Here is a 16,634-nt window from a genome sequence, read left to right as displayed (position 1 = left end):
CAACTGTACAGAGAAACAATTGACTCATACTCAAAGTAAACTGTATTTATCAAGAAACCCTCAATGTCAGTTACTGGACAATATGTAAATAGGCTGAGGCCCCCAGTTAAAAGTAGGGAAGGAATCTGGCAGGATGATAGTTGTCGCGACAAGTTATGTTTCATTTAGATGTTGTTATCTAAGCAGTGTATTGTGATTGAAACTATTTATATTAACACCACCATAACACACTGTGCCAAAATTAAGTGTTTAGGGAAAATAAATGTACACAACACTGCCCCCTAGTGGGCAAACAAAAAAACTTTTAAATTAGCTTATAAACTATTAATGCATTTTCAGGAAATGTTTCTTACATGTCTAGTGACTATATAATTACGAAGTAGAGGTAAATTAACAAAGCTGTTAATTTTGATGTGTACATTTGTTTGCTTCATTAGTGGAATGATTTTTTTTCTTTCAAATAATTTGATTGGTCAGTGAGTCAAACAACCATTCATATGAGCAGAGTATGAGGTTGCAGTCAATCTATTTTCTTAATCCACAGAGTGCTATCTTGGTTTATAAAACGTTTAAGCATAACAGTTTTTTTGATACAATAGTTTAAGACAAATACATTTGTTTCCCACATTTATTTCTTTGGTTGTGCTCATGTAAAAGATAAAAGCATTGTGCCTCAGTCTTTTCTTTTTCTGAATAGTAGCAGTTTTCGGTCCCATGCTGTGCTGCCAAAGCTCTGCATGAGCTCCATGCCACAGTGTCCCTCAAGGTGCTCCTTGATGTGTTCTGCCATGTCCCCCCGAATCTTCAGGGTTTTGAAGTGGTCAAAGTCCGATCGACCCAGCTTCCGCAGCCTCCGGGCTGCTGAGCGGTAGCATTTCCAGGGCTGGGCCTCCAACAGGAGGTGCTTGCTGATAGAGGCCAAGTGACAGAGAAGCTGCAGCAGGCCAGAGTCTCCGTGGTTTAAATGGACCCACATCGTAACAGCCAGGCACAGACTCAGGTGGAAGTGGGGGCAGCCATGTTGGCTGAGGTAATCCTGTAGCTGGTGAGTGTCTGTAGTGATGTCCAGAGGGATGAAGGAGATGCAGCTGGGCAGAGGGTTGGTCTGCTGAGCCCTCTGAATGAGGTTCTCATCTAAGTCAAAGCCCAGGAGATGAACTTTGTTCACATCTGCCTGTACTTGCTCCTGCACCAGATGCTTGTAAAGGGCCACACTAAGTTCCTGTCGAAACAAAACAGCTTTCGTTGTTATTGTTTTTCAATGTGTAGCTCCTTTTGATATGGAGCTTCACCAACTTTAGGAAATTTTTGATTATTTTTAAAAATCGCCAGCATGAATATGGAAGTAAACATGCGTGTTACTAAAAATAGTTAAGATAATAACAACAAAATACATATTATAAATACCCCTGAATTACACCCCACGTCCAGGATCAGCGTGGTCTTATGGCCGACGCTAAAACCTAAATCCTGAAGGAGCGTGGCTGGAATCAAACTCAGGCGGTTCTCCGGTGGATTAAAGGTGTAGTAATTTATAAAGTTGCCATATGGAGCAGCACCAGGATCATTTATTTCGTCAGCAGAATCACTATTTATCAAACATGTTGCCATTTTAGTCTGTGCACTTCTAAAATGCTTCCGGGTGAAACACATACTCCCGGTTTTTATCCACTCGGTTATCATTCGGGCTATTACTAAATAGTTGCTTTTTTATATTAATTCGTGTTGTAAAAATATTAAAAACAACAAACAAAAACATGTATTACTACGATCAAGAACCTGAGCTATAATAAGATATCATCTTCATAATATTTTAATTAACGAGAAATTGCAAATCGGTGGGTTGTGATAAAGAGGCTAACCAGTGGCTTTTGCCCACTACATTTGCTGACTACAATGCGTATATATGTATGTATTGAGTTGTAGTAACGTTATAATTATTAGTATGTAGTGTTTTCGTATTCAGTTCTCCAGATCGATAGGTGACGCCCTAAACCTTTTCCTCGAGGTTTCATATGGATCAAAACTGTCCTTTGCGGGTTTCCGTACCGTGCGGAAGTCAAAGCTAACGTCGCATGTTGACATTGAGGATCACGTCAATTCTCTACCGGTCCTTTTACCATTAAAGGTAAGAGAAAAACAATGTTTCTACTTTGTACAGGGCCACAGCAAAGACGTTATTCACTTCGCAAAAACTGGTGTCCACCGTCAATTAGCATGTACAAATCAGACATTAACATCAAACTCTGCTGGCTAGCTTGGAATCCATCGCAACTTCAGTTAAAACTGTGATACAGAGAAAATACTCTTGGGTTATAAAACTAGACGGACAAAACCGCCAGTTTACATCAACAGCTTTTAGTTGGCACGAGTGTGTTCTGCTGCTTTCATAAGCAGCAGGTTTTTTTAGGTTTGCAAAAGATCAAAGCAGTCACAGAGTTGTATTACTTTTCACTCACAGCTGAACCACATGTGTAAACTGTAGGAGGTACTGGAGCTGAGTGAATGATGGTTATTTTTATGGGAATTGGCTTGGCTCAGTGGCTAGGGTATCGTCCCGGGAAGCAGAAGGTCTCAGGTTCAAGCCCACCAGGTTTCTAGTTGAGTCCTTGAGTAAGACACCCCCTATTTGTGACAGATGTTATAATGACTAAAAGACTATTTCTTCTTTCTGCAAGAAACACTTGCAGGCACCAGATTCTGAACTGTGACAATTTGCCATTTTGTTCATCATATTGAAAGTGTTGTGACTCTTGTAGTTCTTGCTATTTTTTTTACCACCTTTCTTGTAAGTTTGCAAGGTAATTAATAGTGACCAATATCAATTTTATAGCCTGTTCCATGTTCAGTTGATTAATAATAGAGAAACTGCTTAAATGTATATATTTAAAGTAAGCTAAACTGTCTTTTGTTTTGGAACCTGCCTTGACTTCCTGGTGCCGGTCGTTTCAGGATTCCCATAATGGTGACTGCAAAGCGCCTGGCTGACATTGGTTACCGGGCTTTTTCTGGCTCGATGATGCTGCTGACTGTGTATGGCGGATACCTGTGTGCACTGCGAGGATACCGCTTCATGCAGAAGCAGAAGCAGCTAAAGCTGGCAGCAGAAAACCAGGATCCTGAAGTCATTAAAGACTGATGACAGAGTGGCTGGCCCGGCCTTTTGTGCACATGATATTTTCCATTTTTCTTGCTTCGTTATGTGGGTTTTCCCCCTCTTCTCAGGATGATTACGTGATTTCATTCTGATGGAAATCATGTCACCTTGAGATGTTTTGTTTAGAAAAACATTAGCAAGCAAATTAACCAAGGGTGTTCTATTTGCATCAGCCTTTGTTAAACCCATGTTGTTTGGCTACCAAAGTGAATATGGCTGTAATGTTTTGTATCATATTAAATATGCCTTCAACCACAGTGGTTTATGTGTGAACAGTACAGCAATGAGAGAGACATTTTTCAACAGAATATATTCAGAAATACATTTTTACAAGGCACTCAACATATTTTCAGACATTAGTATTGTCCTCATACCTGGTTTCTTCTATGGGCAGTGACATACAACTTCAGAAACATTTGGTCTCAGAAGTAAATAAAAAAATAAAACAGAACAAAAAAGTTACAAGGTAGCCAAAACGACATGACAGGAAATACACACAAAAGGCAGCAACTTTTTGAGCTTCTGGCCACACACAGAGCAGACGCCTTGATTTTAAGAGCGACTAAAACCATAGTCATAACATTAATTGTTTTCATGTGCATTACCTGCTGCTGGTTTTCTGTCCTGTGTGAATTAACCATTAGAAACACACATAGTCAAGTTCATCTCACCAATAAAACTGGTAATGAACACAAACGTCCACAGGCAAACTGCACAAAAAATCCCAACATTTGAAAAACAAGGCTATCCAAATCACTTGCTTCAACCGATGTCCACGTAATTCAGCATTTACAGATCAGCTGTTCAGTTGTCGTACGTGTCTTTACAGGGCTCCTTAAAGCTGATATTTGTGTCTGCAGAGCCACTACGAGCTCACCAACATACAAATCGGTGCATGCTCACTGTCAGTGTAAAATGTGATCGTGAACATGGGCGTGAGCCTTGCACAACAGAGGAATGTCATAAGACAAACAAAAGTTCTCAGATTCTCAGATGAGAACTGCAGGAGGCTCCCAAGTTCAGGTTGCATGTCACCAGCTGCTGTGGTTTTGTGCCTGGCCTTTGGCAGCAGCACAGTGGCCGTTAGTGCCGTTCTCTCCTCTGGGAGAGTGAGGAGTCTTGAGGCCTTCTGTGGGCGTGTTGGTCTCCTCTTCCGAGCTGCTCTCAATGTCACTGCGGACGTCATTGCACACCTGGTACACAGGAAATACAGAGAATGATTTTTAACATTGATAAAAACCAGCAGAACAGCTACAAATGAATGGTTAGTCATTATAATTAAATTAACAAACTAATTAACTAAATTAGCTTTTAGTACAATCTTTTAGTTTCTATAATTGAAAAAAAAAATAATTCAATAATATCGGGAAGTAATTGATATAGACTTAGATTTTTAACTAAACAGGAGATTTAATACGACTCCACCAGAGTGTGAAGTGCATGGTCAAGTTTATAAGCTCAGCTGATCCGTGATCATTTAATACCAAAGTGACCGCGGAGGAAAATATTTATCATCAAGCTCATTTTTCTCACAATCGAACATTAATAGTGCCGAATATTTTCTCTCCCCTATGAGCAGAGAGGCCGACCAGTCGAAGAATTTAATTAGGACCTGGGTAAAAATTTAAAAAGCCCCAGGAGGGAACATAGATCCAGTTTATGCTTCTGTTCTGTCGCTAATTTTAAACTTGGAGCAAAAACATTATTACAACTGTTTATCATGTAGAGAAATTCAATTCAAGACACTACTCTGAATAGAGTAACTAAATTCTGAATAGAGAAACTACTGAATAAAACTGCTTAGATAAACAGCGGGTGCAGCCTCATACTGAAACGTTTACTGTGTTACTACTACAAATACGTGAAAGCGTTAATGGTGCCACATTACCTGGTTCATCATAACCACAGGGTGGTGGTGTGGGACAGTTTCAACACACTCCAGACTAATGAGAAACAGTTGCACATACCTGACATTCACGACCCTATTGCCACATTACTCATCACTAGAAACTGCTCTTTCTGCTGACTCAGTAAGTGTCCCTTTGTCTTTGTCTTTGGGACAAATTCCTACTAACATGCACAGAAACTATACTGGATAATCGGAGGGTTTGATTGGGACGGATATTTTAAAAAAAATGGTGCGTGAAAGAAATCAGAAGAGAGAAAGTGAGCAGAAACTTACAGGCAAAAACAGAGAAGGTACGGTTGTCAAGCAGATAGAGCGAATGGGGAGAAGCGAGAGAGCAGTGGGGAAGGGCTCAGTGGACAGAGAGACAGAAAGACAGGACCGCTCTCTCTCATTCCAGAGGGAGAGGAAACAAACAGCGTCTGCAGAGAGATGAGACAGGGTCACAGACAGAGTGGAAAAAGTGAGGACGCAGCAAATTAATCCCCAAACTAGCACTGGTGTTGTAATAAACATTGTGTGATCGCAGACAGATGCCTTGTTACGACCGTTTATTTTCTTTCACTGCTTGTGTAGTAAAAGCCCAATTATCTATAACGAATTCAGTTCAGAATCAAATGTTTTGGAGGAAATATTTGGGCGCCAGTAGATTTGGAACTTTTGCTAATCTTTGCTTAGTCAGTAGTATTAAAGAGGGATCTAAGTCATGTGAAATGTTTTTAAAGTCTTTAGACAAAGTCTGAGCTCCTGAACGCAGCACGCGGCCGTTCCAGTGCAGAAGCTTCTGTTTTTAGTCAGGTGGAGTGAACCAGGACTAGCAGGTGAAGGTACCAGACACGTCTCAGATGATTCAAACATCTTATGTTTGACTGAGTCTAAAATCCTACTACCAAAGAAAGACAAGCATAGACATTATATCGGGCGCCCAGTGACCTACCTTGCCGCGCAGTAGGGCTTTGATAGCTATACGAGCTATGAGGTAGGACCAGATGACATGCAGCACCTGGAGAATCAGCAGCAGGATGTTGAAGAGCCACCAGGACGGGAACGGTCCAACTATGTCCCAGCTCTCAAACATAGTGGAATTCAACACCCTGAAAGACAAGGAGGCAAATGGGTCCATATATTTATTTACCTGTCTAGTGCTGTAGCCACACAATTCACTCAATCCCCAGAGAGAGGCCAAAGTTGGCAGGCCCGACTTTAATCGTTTCATTAACCAGCACTCATCTAATTAAGCCCAGTGTAAGTGGAGATTCAATTCTGATTTGGACGCCGACAATGGCTCAGATCCGCTGTAACGTTAGGTGAACGGCCGGTGAGGTAGCGTCTTGCTTTAAATCCAGCTGAGTGACAGGCGGCTGTCAGCAGACCCAAGTCTCCCGGACCAGGTATGGATTTCAGCGCAGAGAAGTGCACGGCAACACTAGCTTTATCACTCATCCACATCAAGACACTGAATATAGCTGCTCGGGTTACTTTCTGAAATGATAGGTTCCCTATTGTCTGTGACTCTGGAGGCAGAGCTCCAACATCCAGGTCTCTGTCAGGTTGCCACCTGTTCATCTCCCTGAGCCCAAGCGCTGCTGACGATCTCAGCAGTGCTCCGGGGTCAAATCTGAATGTGAGAGTCTTGAAATAGGAATGAAAAGTAGAAGGCTGTGCGTTTCTGATCACAGTTAATAAAAAGGATGAAAAATATGGATTAAAGTTTAAGTTATCTAAGACGCCTGACTACATAAGCAGCTGTTTAGAAAACAAAAGCTCAGACATTTCCAGCCGCGACTAAAGCCAAAGCTATATTATAATATTATTCAAAAAAATCTTAAAAACAATAAACATTTAATTCTTCCAAAGAAGATAAACAAATCGCTTTATCAGAAAAACCCACCGTAAAAATATTTGCATGTATTCGAACATGAGACCGCTCGTTATGAAGCAGCAGGGACCATATTAGCACTGAAGCTGCAGGTGTCACATCCTGTGGGACTCACCATACTGGAAAAATGACAAGTCGGGTGATGATGAACACGGCACCGAACACAATGAAGAGGAAGTCGCACAGGCGCTGGTACTTGGCGTAGTTGGCCAGTTTGGCCGCCTGTTGAAGAGGCAAACACGGAAATCAAACGTTACCATAAGCTTTGCAAAGTGAACATCTACCAACACGTATGGAGCTGATCACTCCTGAGCTTGAACTTGGACGCGGTTCAGGCGGAACTGACTTGAACCACCGTGGAACAAACACGATCCAGCTCCATTGTTTCAGAAACCATCAAAAGTGAAGCAAAAAAGGCTCCTGAACAATAAATAACTAAAAAGGAAACTACGTTATGTAAAAGCTGAGCCTGCAATTATCAGACTTCAGTCTCATTTTTATTGCAGAATATACTAAATAAGTAATAACCAATTATTACAGGTTGAGCTCATCACATCACATACAACAACAAATAGAGCCACAATGAACGCATGCACTACACAACAGCACACATCACGTTACCTCGAGCAGGAAGTCGGACGTATCGTGGACAAACAGCACCAGGCTCCCGACTCGCGCCATGTTGTTGGCGTAGGAAAAGCTGAGGAGGCCGACTGCAGCCAGGTGATGGACGAACATGATGAGAAAGTCCTGCAGTTAACACAGGAGGGAGAAGGTCACCGCCGTGTACACGCGTCGCTGGATCCTTTGAGTTGCACTGTGTATTATGAGGCGTAGCTCCGTGGACGATTCATGGACGATTCCCCTTCTTTCAGTTAATAAGGCACAACTGAAATAAAGTGGATGCGACTGCTACGTGACACTTGATTGGTTTCAGGTCGGAGCATCATGTTTGTTTAGTCACCACGAAGGCAATAAACTGCTGCTTCACGTCGTCGCTTAGCCGCACCCGTCATGTCATCAGTAACGACAGACGTGTTTACCCGTGGCTCAGCCGTCATGTGATGTAGAAACAGAAATGCAGCTACTGCTGTGCGTTAATAGGCCTCGGGAGAAGCTACGCTTCGTAGCAGCAGGAACGAATCTGCCAATGAATATGGAATTTCATCACCATCACTTCTTAACACGGTGTTCACTCATCCAGGAAACAGACTAAGAGCGAGCTAAAGCCTGACTCACGACTGAGCGAAGGCCATCGTTGGGCAAAGAGGAGACACACATGAACATTATAAGCTGCAGTCAAGTCCTCTTCTACACTTTTCTCTGTTAACCAGTTGAATTGTTTAAGCCACCGCTGCTTCCAGTGAGACTGAGAGCGAAGGTGACGCAGGGAGAGCGGCCGTCAGCTCCATAGGCCCACACAGTTCATCCTATAGGCGTCATATCGGCTGTATTAATGAAAGCATTTAAAGGCTGTGAAATCCGGCCAGCTGAGCTCCCAGAGTTAAACGAATTACCACTGACCCACTTCTGCAGCATCACATTCCAGACATCTGCTTCTACAAAACACGTGAAACATTAAAGGCGAGTGTCTGTAGCCAGCTCCAGCTCCAGCTCCAACACGCTGCTACTCTGTGGAATTCGTGTCATTCTAATAGAGTTAGGCCTGCTCTGTCCTGCAGTCACATGACGGCGTCTGCCCTCGTGCTGGAGGTACAAGGCACTCACAGACTAAGCAGCAGCAGCTGGGCCTCGCCCTCTCCCTTCAAAACAAAAGCACGCGACCCCCCGAAATTAATATGAGTGCCAGAGCTCGTAACGTGGCGGTTTAGCTTTCGTGCTAAGTGATTTGTGTGAACGCGTTGGGGTGAAAAAATATTTTGCGTAACTGCAGAATGAGGAACAATGAGCCCATTAACAAATGCTTAACAGGGAGTGGCAGTCGCAGGGTATCCAGTGTGGTCGGACCGAACAGACACAGAGCCAGTGTTGTTCCTCTCACCTTCCTTTTTATGTCGATGAACTGGGAGAACATGAGCGACCAGTAGAAAGCCAGTTGGGTCATGTAGTAGTGGTAAAGGCCCGAAGTAATGACCTGAACAGACAGAGAGGACAGGCGACATCAGCGAGTCGGCTCCAACACAGACTGTTTGTTGTTGAAACACACTGCGGCGCGTGTCAAACACAGATGGGACTGGATGCGTGTCATGCGATATCCGCCGTGTAACAAATTTACAGATCGACACAACACACACATTACAAAGTAGATGCATCGGCCTGAGAAGGAAGCATCTTGTGGTGTTTAGGGTTCAAATCTTAGTTGTTTCAACTAAAATCGGCAGAAAAAGCAGACCAAATATAATGCATGATAATACTACTACCAGTACTACTACTACTACTACTACTACTACTACTACTACTAATAATAATAATAATAATAATAATAATAATAATAATAATAATAATAATGACAGTTTCAATAAACATGGCTGTTTTATGTCATCATCAGATAATGTGAATGTACTAAAGCTAGCAGTGCTAACTCAGGAATGCTTTCAGGCTTACACAAAATCAAACACCACCGCAGCAGTGATTTTTCACAAGCCCCAAATGACTGATTCTGACTTCTAACCCAACAGCCCTGGAGGAAGTGTTCAGCTCTTGACACTATTGACGCCTATCAGCCAAAGTTCCTGGGGCTGCAGCAGAGAATCAATAGACAGGCGACGGAGCTGCATCTCACCTGATAGGGGTAACCGTACCAGCAATGCCGCGTGTCCCACAGCCAGGGGGACTGAAAAAACCACAGTGGAACAGTTGAGTGAACAATCAATAATCTTATTAAAAGACATTTAAAACATTACTAGCAAAGTAATAAACCGGAGGTGCTCACCTGCCACAGAAAGCACATTCCATAGATAAATATGTAGAAATAAAATGTAAATCTCCACCTGGACAAAAAAGAAAAAGGACTAGATGTTAAAGCGAATTCAATAAAAAAAAAACACACCCGCTGTGCAATGACCCCGGCAGAAGAAGAAGTGACCCCAGCGGCCGTGAACCTACATGCTCTCGCAGAACTTGGTGTGCGTGCTGGGTTTATCTTGGTTCCTGCGTTGTCTGAACCAACGCTGGACCTTTCGCACCTCCCAGTCCAGCTGTTTGGACAAGCCGTCCAGATGGCGAGAGTCTGGGTTCTGTAGGAAATGAAAGACGGCTCGCTTATAACCACACACATTATTATTATTATACTATATGTGTCACCGTGAAATGGCTATTTATAATGTAATAAATGACAGAGGAGAGTAGCCGTCCAACCTTTGTGATGGATGTAAACACTTTCTCCAGCACTGCATTAGACTGAGCTCTTCTTCCAACGCCGGACTGAATGTGGAGAATGCGAGCGCAGGGGCCGGCAATAAACCTGCGTCAGGGTCGAGAAGCGGGAAACGCATTTCAGAGCAAGTCATAAGTGCAAACACACGTATGAATGAAGTGCATGAGACAGTTCCTCGTGGCGAAGAGTGTGTGCGTCACGTTTCCTGCCTGAACGGCTGCATTCGCCTGACAAGCAAACTATTAGTAATGAAGCACAAACGTGCTGAAGGGGAGTTTCTGAGAATCCCCGGGGGTTGTGGGAGGTCTTCTTCATTATGGGAACATTATGACCTTGTCCTCCTTCAGCGTAGTTCTGCTCTGCATCGAGGATGAACTGTCATGTTCAGCTGCGAGGAGAATGTTGATCTGCTGTAATGTCGGATCATTTGGCTGACATGACCTCTGACCTCTAAAGGGGATCAGTTTGGATCTTTCTCTCCAAGCGGGTTTTTCTGGTTCAAACGACACAACATATACATAATATAGCATCAAAGCCGGTTTCCAGCACTGATTTCTGCCTTTTACGCTTTCAAGCAGGACTTTCACAATAGGAAATCTGATGCTCTTGCCTTTAACCTCAGGCTCAACACTTACTTAAAACACAGGAATTCCCTGAAGTCATTCATTAATTATCAGCCTACGGCTACCTGAGCGCCGGCTGCTCAGCATCATGAAACCGAGCTGCTCCCCGACAGCAGCTTGAAGGTTTAGGAACATCAGCCACACAGAGATGTTCTATTGGAGAGCAGCTAGGTTCCTCTGTGGTGTTCTGGCAGGAACACAGTGTTCCACACAAGCATGACTGGTGAGTGGACGACTCATGAACAGATGGCAACCAGGTTCTAACACGTGTTACTGTGGAGAACAAAATCCTCCTATTTAAAATGCAGCTTGTTTAAATGTGGACTCAGAGAAGGAATCTACGGAATTTTTCTGTGACCCTTTACAGCTTCACGAACATCATCGGCCCTCAGTTCAGTCAACATGTCAGAGGAGACGCCATCCAGCGTGGGCATTCTCAGCCCCGGTCTCCACTGAATGAACCAGAGCTGAATATATCACAGAACGCATGAGAAACTGCCAGAGACGACACCGTAAGACAAAAGCACAGGGCTCGGGCAGAAACTGATGCAATAGAGACTTGTGACCTAGTGTTCCTCTAATCTGCACAATACAATCAGTTTCCTCTGGTATCAGCTCAGCAGCAACGAAGCAGAACAAAACACTGTATGATATGAACTCTCTTGTCTCGAGCAGAATGTGACACTCGGCACAAAGACCAAGAAGACGTGACATTTGTTGTCCTGCTCCGTTTGGAGCCGTCTCCCCACAAGGCGCTCACCAGTTCACAGCAATGACAGGTATGCAGTGACTCGGTACCATCCGCTCCCAGCGAGCAGGAACCAGTGGGTTCTGGAGCAGGTTGACTTGAACCGCTTTCACAGCAGCTTTAAACAGACGGCCACATAGTTGTTGAGTCTGGGGCAGCAAAGGTGCAAAAACACAAACATCACACAGGCTGCGCAGAGAAGATCGACAGGAGGTCCGCTTGTGTAATGTTGTTAAACATTACTCAAGGCAATCCACGTTTTATGGGTTGAGTGGAACTGGAGAATAAAACGCATTTAACGAGCAGCAGCGAAGCGCGTTCACGGCTCGACGCCGCGGCGCAGACAGAGCTCCTCCTGAGAGCACAGGCCTCTTCAATGCATGGCCGACAGGAGGATGAATCGGCACAAACATCCCACACGAGTCTGAGCCTGTCGCGATGATTGGAAACCGGCCGCAGCGCGAGGGGAAGAGTGCGCACAGTGTGTTGATCTATTTATGGCCAACAACAAAAAAAAACCTGTCAGCACCCGAACAGAACCCGTTGGTGAGACGCAGGCTGGCCGTGGACGCCTCCGTGGACGCCTCCGTGGACGCCTCCGTGGACGCCCCCGTGGACGCCCCCGTGGACGCCCCCGTGGACGCCCCCGTGGACGCCCCCGTGGACGCCTTCGTGGAGTGACCAGGTCCCGGCTGAGGGACGGGCTCAGCTGTGGCTGGAGCTGAGGCCTTGGGCTGTCTGGTAGTTTCACAGAGGGGTCCCAGAGCAGATGTGGCGCAGGGCAAACCATGGCAGACTGTGCAGACAGCACACAGACGACCGCTTTACCCCTCGCTTCCACTTCCCCTGCCACACACACTACCTGGTAGTGCTTCCACAGATGGCACCAGGCCAGAGTCTGCCCGCTCACGCCCCTCATGCGCCTGTGCTCCAACTCCTGACGCGGCTTAAAATGCTGAGAGCTACAAAGTGGCTGCCAACGGCAGAGCGGTGATTGTGATCAAACAAGAAGAAACTGGTCCCAGGAGGGAGGGGGCTGTTTGGGCCGAGGACAGCTGTCACATTAGTCAGAGGAAGGAAGCGCCTGCAGGTAGAAGGCGAATCCTGCAGCCACGTCTTAGGATCACACGCACAAGCGCCGCCTCCGCTCATCCGCTCTCAAGCTTCCGCCGAACCCGCAGCCTCTCCTCCCGTCTCACTGAGCTAATTCATCTCATCTTATCACGTATTGAAGCTATCTGAAATGTTCAGCGGGTGAAAGACAAGATAACAAAACTGGTTCCATTCATGAGAAACGTGCGAAACCTGAAATAGGAGAGAAGGTCAAAGCTTTCTAATGGAAAATATGAAGCACCGAAACACCTGGGAACACAAGCAACATCAACAACGACAACAAAACGACAAACTGACAGACAGTATGATGCAGGTATAATGTGCCAGTGACCCTTTGCCACGACAACTAAACAATCAAATGGCTTCTAATTAAGTAAATGCTTCAAAAGAAAACGTTATCAGAAGCATCAATTCAGGAACTGAAACTATACCTGGTTTGGGCTTTAAACAAATGCAAATTACATAAGATAAACTGACCGAACTGACATTCAAATATAATGAATATGTGATGGACACACGAAGTGGAAAAATAATGTATAAGTGTGTAGAATAATGTGTAAGCAGTTTGACACGCGCTGCACCTCTTTTGTGTCTGGTTGTGTGAGACAGTGTTACTGCAGGTGTATAGCACAGTGTGTGTGTGTGTGTGTGTGTGTGTGTGTGTGTGTGTGTGTGTGTGTGTGTGTGTGTGTGTGTGTGTGTGTGTGTGTGTGTGTGCATGTGTGCGTGTGCACGTGTTGAACAGCACATGCCGTGTTTAGGCTCTGCATATAGAGCAGGAGCTTATGCTGCAGCGTGAAGCACATCTCTGATGAATAAATGAATGAGCCGGTCGCGGCTCTCTGATAACGTCCCTCTGGCTCAGAGGGCGCAGCTTCTCGCTAGCAACAGTCAGCGCGTGCATCTTATCCTCCTCCTGGACGCCTCCACTATCTGAATAACACACTTTTTTACAGCCACTTGACCTTGTGTATATTATAGTGACAAAGTCTGAACCGCGCTCTGCGGGTATCACATCTAAAACATGCTGTTGTGGGACTAGAGTTCAGGCATAATCCAGATATACTGTTACATTTATGACTCCATAGACCGGTGCACCTCTATTTATGATGTCTAACAATCCAGGCACATACTCCTGGTTGTTGTCAGACAACTTTAGGGATGTGTTAGATTACACACTGGGTAATGATGACTCATGGGATCTTCATATTTACTTTTTATCACGTGAACCTTCATCAAAGAACCCTTTAAAGCCAAACAGTTGCCTAACAATAGAAACACAACTGACAGTACCTGTCCTGAATAGGACACTGCAACAGGCACTATATTGACAATATCAAATGCAGTTGATCTGGTAAGATCAGTTAACGTGTAATTTAAACATCACTACAGCTAAACATTCAGGTCTGAATTACTAGTGAGTCAAATAAGTAACAAATCATGCATGAAGTTACTCAGATGCATGTAATATAATGGTTAATGTCATGTAACTACAGATCAGCATCAATATTAGGAAGGTGTCTGTAGACCTCATCCTTTGGTTCGACTACAGCGGTGTATGTTGTGCTTTCTCTTATTTAACACCACTACTGATATACAGAACTACTGCAAAACACCTCCGGCCGGTGCTGCAGTAACATTGTGAGGCAATAATCATCAGTCTGCGTAGTGAAAGTCTAGGGTTTGTTGATGGCGCGGCCTCTAACGCCTGCTGAGGTGTAGACGCAGACTTACATGACAGGTTGTTCAGGATCGTAAACGTGAAATTAAAACTAAGTATAGAAAGAAAAAGAAAAACTTCCATCGACGCGTGACCTGATCTCATTGTATAAAAATTCTGAACAAAGCAGAACGTTGAGATCAGGGAAACCACCGCGTGCGACCGACTGCTGCTACTTTTGCCCAATGAATGAGGGATTGTGGTTTTCCTGTAGCCACAGTGAAAAAGGCCATTTATAAGAGCAAATGATCGGCAATTATTTCTCCAGATCACTGCTCATTCTGCAAAGCCTGCTGTTGTTGAGCTGAACCTGTCCAAACACACAGGCAACAAACCTGGGACAGAAACCCACAAATTGCCCAACGCCGGATTCTTACATTTTCCTCTTATCGCTCTCACATTAATAGTAAACTTGAATGTGCCTTATCTTTATTTGAGGAAGAGATTCGGCGCAGTGAGATAACTTCCACGTGTAAACTATGCAGCTGCGGCCAGTTATGACTGACAAGGAAAAAAAAACCCACTGATCAGGTTTGGCAGAATCTGATCTCCTACCAGGGCCTCGCATCCGTGCGTGCGTGCTGCGTGAGCGCATGTAGCCCGATGTCCTCGCATTGTGAGCGGTCCAACCTTCACGCGGAGCCGGAAGGATGACATGACCGGGGATGTTCAGCCTCGCAGCGGGGGGGGGGGGGGGGGGGGGGGGGGGGGGCGGTGGAAACACACCCTAGCACGCATGTACGCACCGCTGAAGGGCAACGGGGGACACGTAAACAGACACAAACAAACAGCGGAGCGACACGCGCTCCGCGAAGCGGCACGCGCTGCCCGGGAACGCGCGCGGGTCGTGGGGTTCAAAGGTCATCGACGCGTGTGAGTCAAGTCCAAATAACAGCTAGGATGCCGCGGCCAAAGCCCGGAGGTAACGGGCGGCGTCTGGACCCATCAGTCCAACAAAGCGGCTAAAAGTACTTCTACACACTTTCCTGCCACTTGTGTCCGCCGCGAGCGGCAAATACGAACCGTTCAAAAAGTATCCTGACGGCGAAGATCCCCAGAGCGATCGGCAGCGCTGCTAACAAGTGTCCGGCTTTGGGATACTCCACCCCGGGCGCTGGGTCCGCCAGATCCGCCCAGGTCACGTTGTGCGGCAGCCAGAACCTCTCGTTCCAGAACCAGGCTGAGAGCGAAGCCATGTTTCGCGGGGTCCGCGTCGCCGCACGGTCGGAACAGAAGTCGTTCGAAGCCGACGGAGGGAGCGTGTGGAAGTTGTCGGTCGCCTCTCCTTCCCCCTGTGATACTTGAATGACTCGCTCTACGCGACGTCGCCGTCAGGTCGGACGGGATGAGAAGCACTTCCGGCTCGGGTTTTCAAAGTAAACGTTGCCGCCTGTCTTCGTGTAGAGAGCGTGCTTGTAGTTCACAGGTAACAGTAATGGTTCATCTTCATTTACCTTTATGAGCCCTTGGATACAAATATACAAATATACGAACACTAAATAGATTTAATGTTACTGACTTGTGTAAAAAAAAACACAACAGAAAAAGGTTGGGCATGATTGAGTTTATGACTCATTTAAGATGACTGAGTTTATGTGGCTCCTATAAGGAATCAATTAGCTGGAACTGGAAACACAAACAGCTCTCTTCTTAGTGATTAGGATAGTTGCTTTTGATTAGAGTTGCCCTATTTGTTTTGACTGCTTGACTTCCAAAACTAAAAATACAGCGCCAGCATCCACTTGAGCCTGAGCCAAAAGAAACCGCTGGGTGTTGCTTTCCTCCTGGTGCCAAGTATCCTCTTTTAATTATGAACGCAAAACAACTCGTCTTCCTGTGCGTTGCTCCGTGCGCATGGCAACTTGACACGCCCCTGCCGCCCCGAGAAGCGGACTGGATTGAGGAAGTGAAGCGAGTCCCTCCTCCCACAGCGGGGACCATGCCCGTGTGTGACATCCATCCGTCTTCTGGTTCTGAGTCACAGCCACGCTGCAGCCGCCCACGTGTGTCGTTGTGCGTTGTGACATTTTAGAAGCTTTCACTCAGTCATCTTTAAAATAACTTAAATAAAAAGCTGACGGTGAGTGAGGGGCTTGCGGTCGGTGTGATGGCGCACCCAAGTGGCCAGTGGGTGTATTACAAATAGAAATA

General features: G+C 45.4%; 3 protein-coding genes across 4 annotated transcripts; 1 reads left to right on the top strand and 2 right to left on the bottom strand.

Annotated features, from left to right (window-relative positions):
- Positions 1 to 610: 610 nt before the first annotated feature.
- On the bottom strand, positions 611 to 1,652 carry LOC114855111 (pre-miRNA 5'-monophosphate methyltransferase). Its single transcript, XM_029149940.3, has 2 exons — positions 1,408 to 1,652; positions 611 to 1,222 (listed from the first exon to the last, which is right to left on the bottom strand). Exons 1-2 carry the CDS (start codon positions 1,609 to 1,611, stop codon positions 674 to 676), a joined length of 753 nt encoding a protein of 250 aa, XP_029005773.1. The 5' UTR covers positions 1,612 to 1,652; the 3' UTR covers positions 611 to 673.
- A 319-nt stretch (positions 1,653 to 1,971) lies between these two features.
- LOC114855114 (cytochrome c oxidase assembly protein COX14 homolog) lies at positions 1,972 to 3,414 on the top strand. The gene is made up of 2 exons (XM_029149942.3): positions 1,972 to 2,128; positions 2,953 to 3,414. The coding sequence occupies exon 2, from the start codon at positions 2,963 to 2,965 to the stop codon at positions 3,137 to 3,139; it is 177 nt and encodes a 58-aa protein (XP_029005775.1). The 5' UTR covers positions 1,972 to 2,128; positions 2,953 to 2,962; the 3' UTR covers positions 3,140 to 3,414.
- Positions 3,415 to 3,448: 34 nt separating this feature from the next.
- Positions 3,449 to 15,803, bottom strand: cers5 (ceramide synthase 5). 2 transcript variants are annotated; one of them, XM_041070736.2, is made up of 11 exons: positions 15,507 to 15,803; positions 10,261 to 10,366; positions 10,009 to 10,139; positions 9,836 to 9,893; positions 9,686 to 9,736; positions 8,945 to 9,037; positions 7,564 to 7,692; positions 7,058 to 7,164; positions 6,001 to 6,157; positions 5,340 to 5,485; positions 4,211 to 4,350 (listed from the first exon to the last, which is right to left on the bottom strand). In XM_041070736.2, exons 1-10 carry the CDS (start codon positions 15,677 to 15,679, stop codon positions 5,366 to 5,368), a joined length of 1,125 nt encoding a protein of 374 aa, XP_040926670.1. In that variant the 5' UTR covers positions 15,680 to 15,803; the 3' UTR covers positions 4,211 to 4,350; positions 5,340 to 5,365. The 2 variants fall into 2 exon arrangements, with proteins under 2 accessions (XP_029005772.1, XP_040926670.1); XM_029149939.3 differs by lacking the exon at positions 5,340 to 5,485 and having other exon boundaries at positions 3,449 to 4,350; positions 15,507 to 15,802.
- Positions 15,804 to 16,634: the final 831 nt, after the last annotated feature.

The sequence above is a fragment of the Betta splendens genome, chromosome 5, assembly GCF_900634795.4.
Source record: "Betta splendens chromosome 5, fBetSpl5.4, whole genome shotgun sequence".
Lineage (NCBI taxonomy): Eukaryota > Metazoa > Chordata > Actinopteri > Anabantiformes > Osphronemidae > Betta > Betta splendens.
Note: the sequence above shows the minus strand (reverse complement) of the source record. Positions and strands in the feature narration are given on the sequence as shown.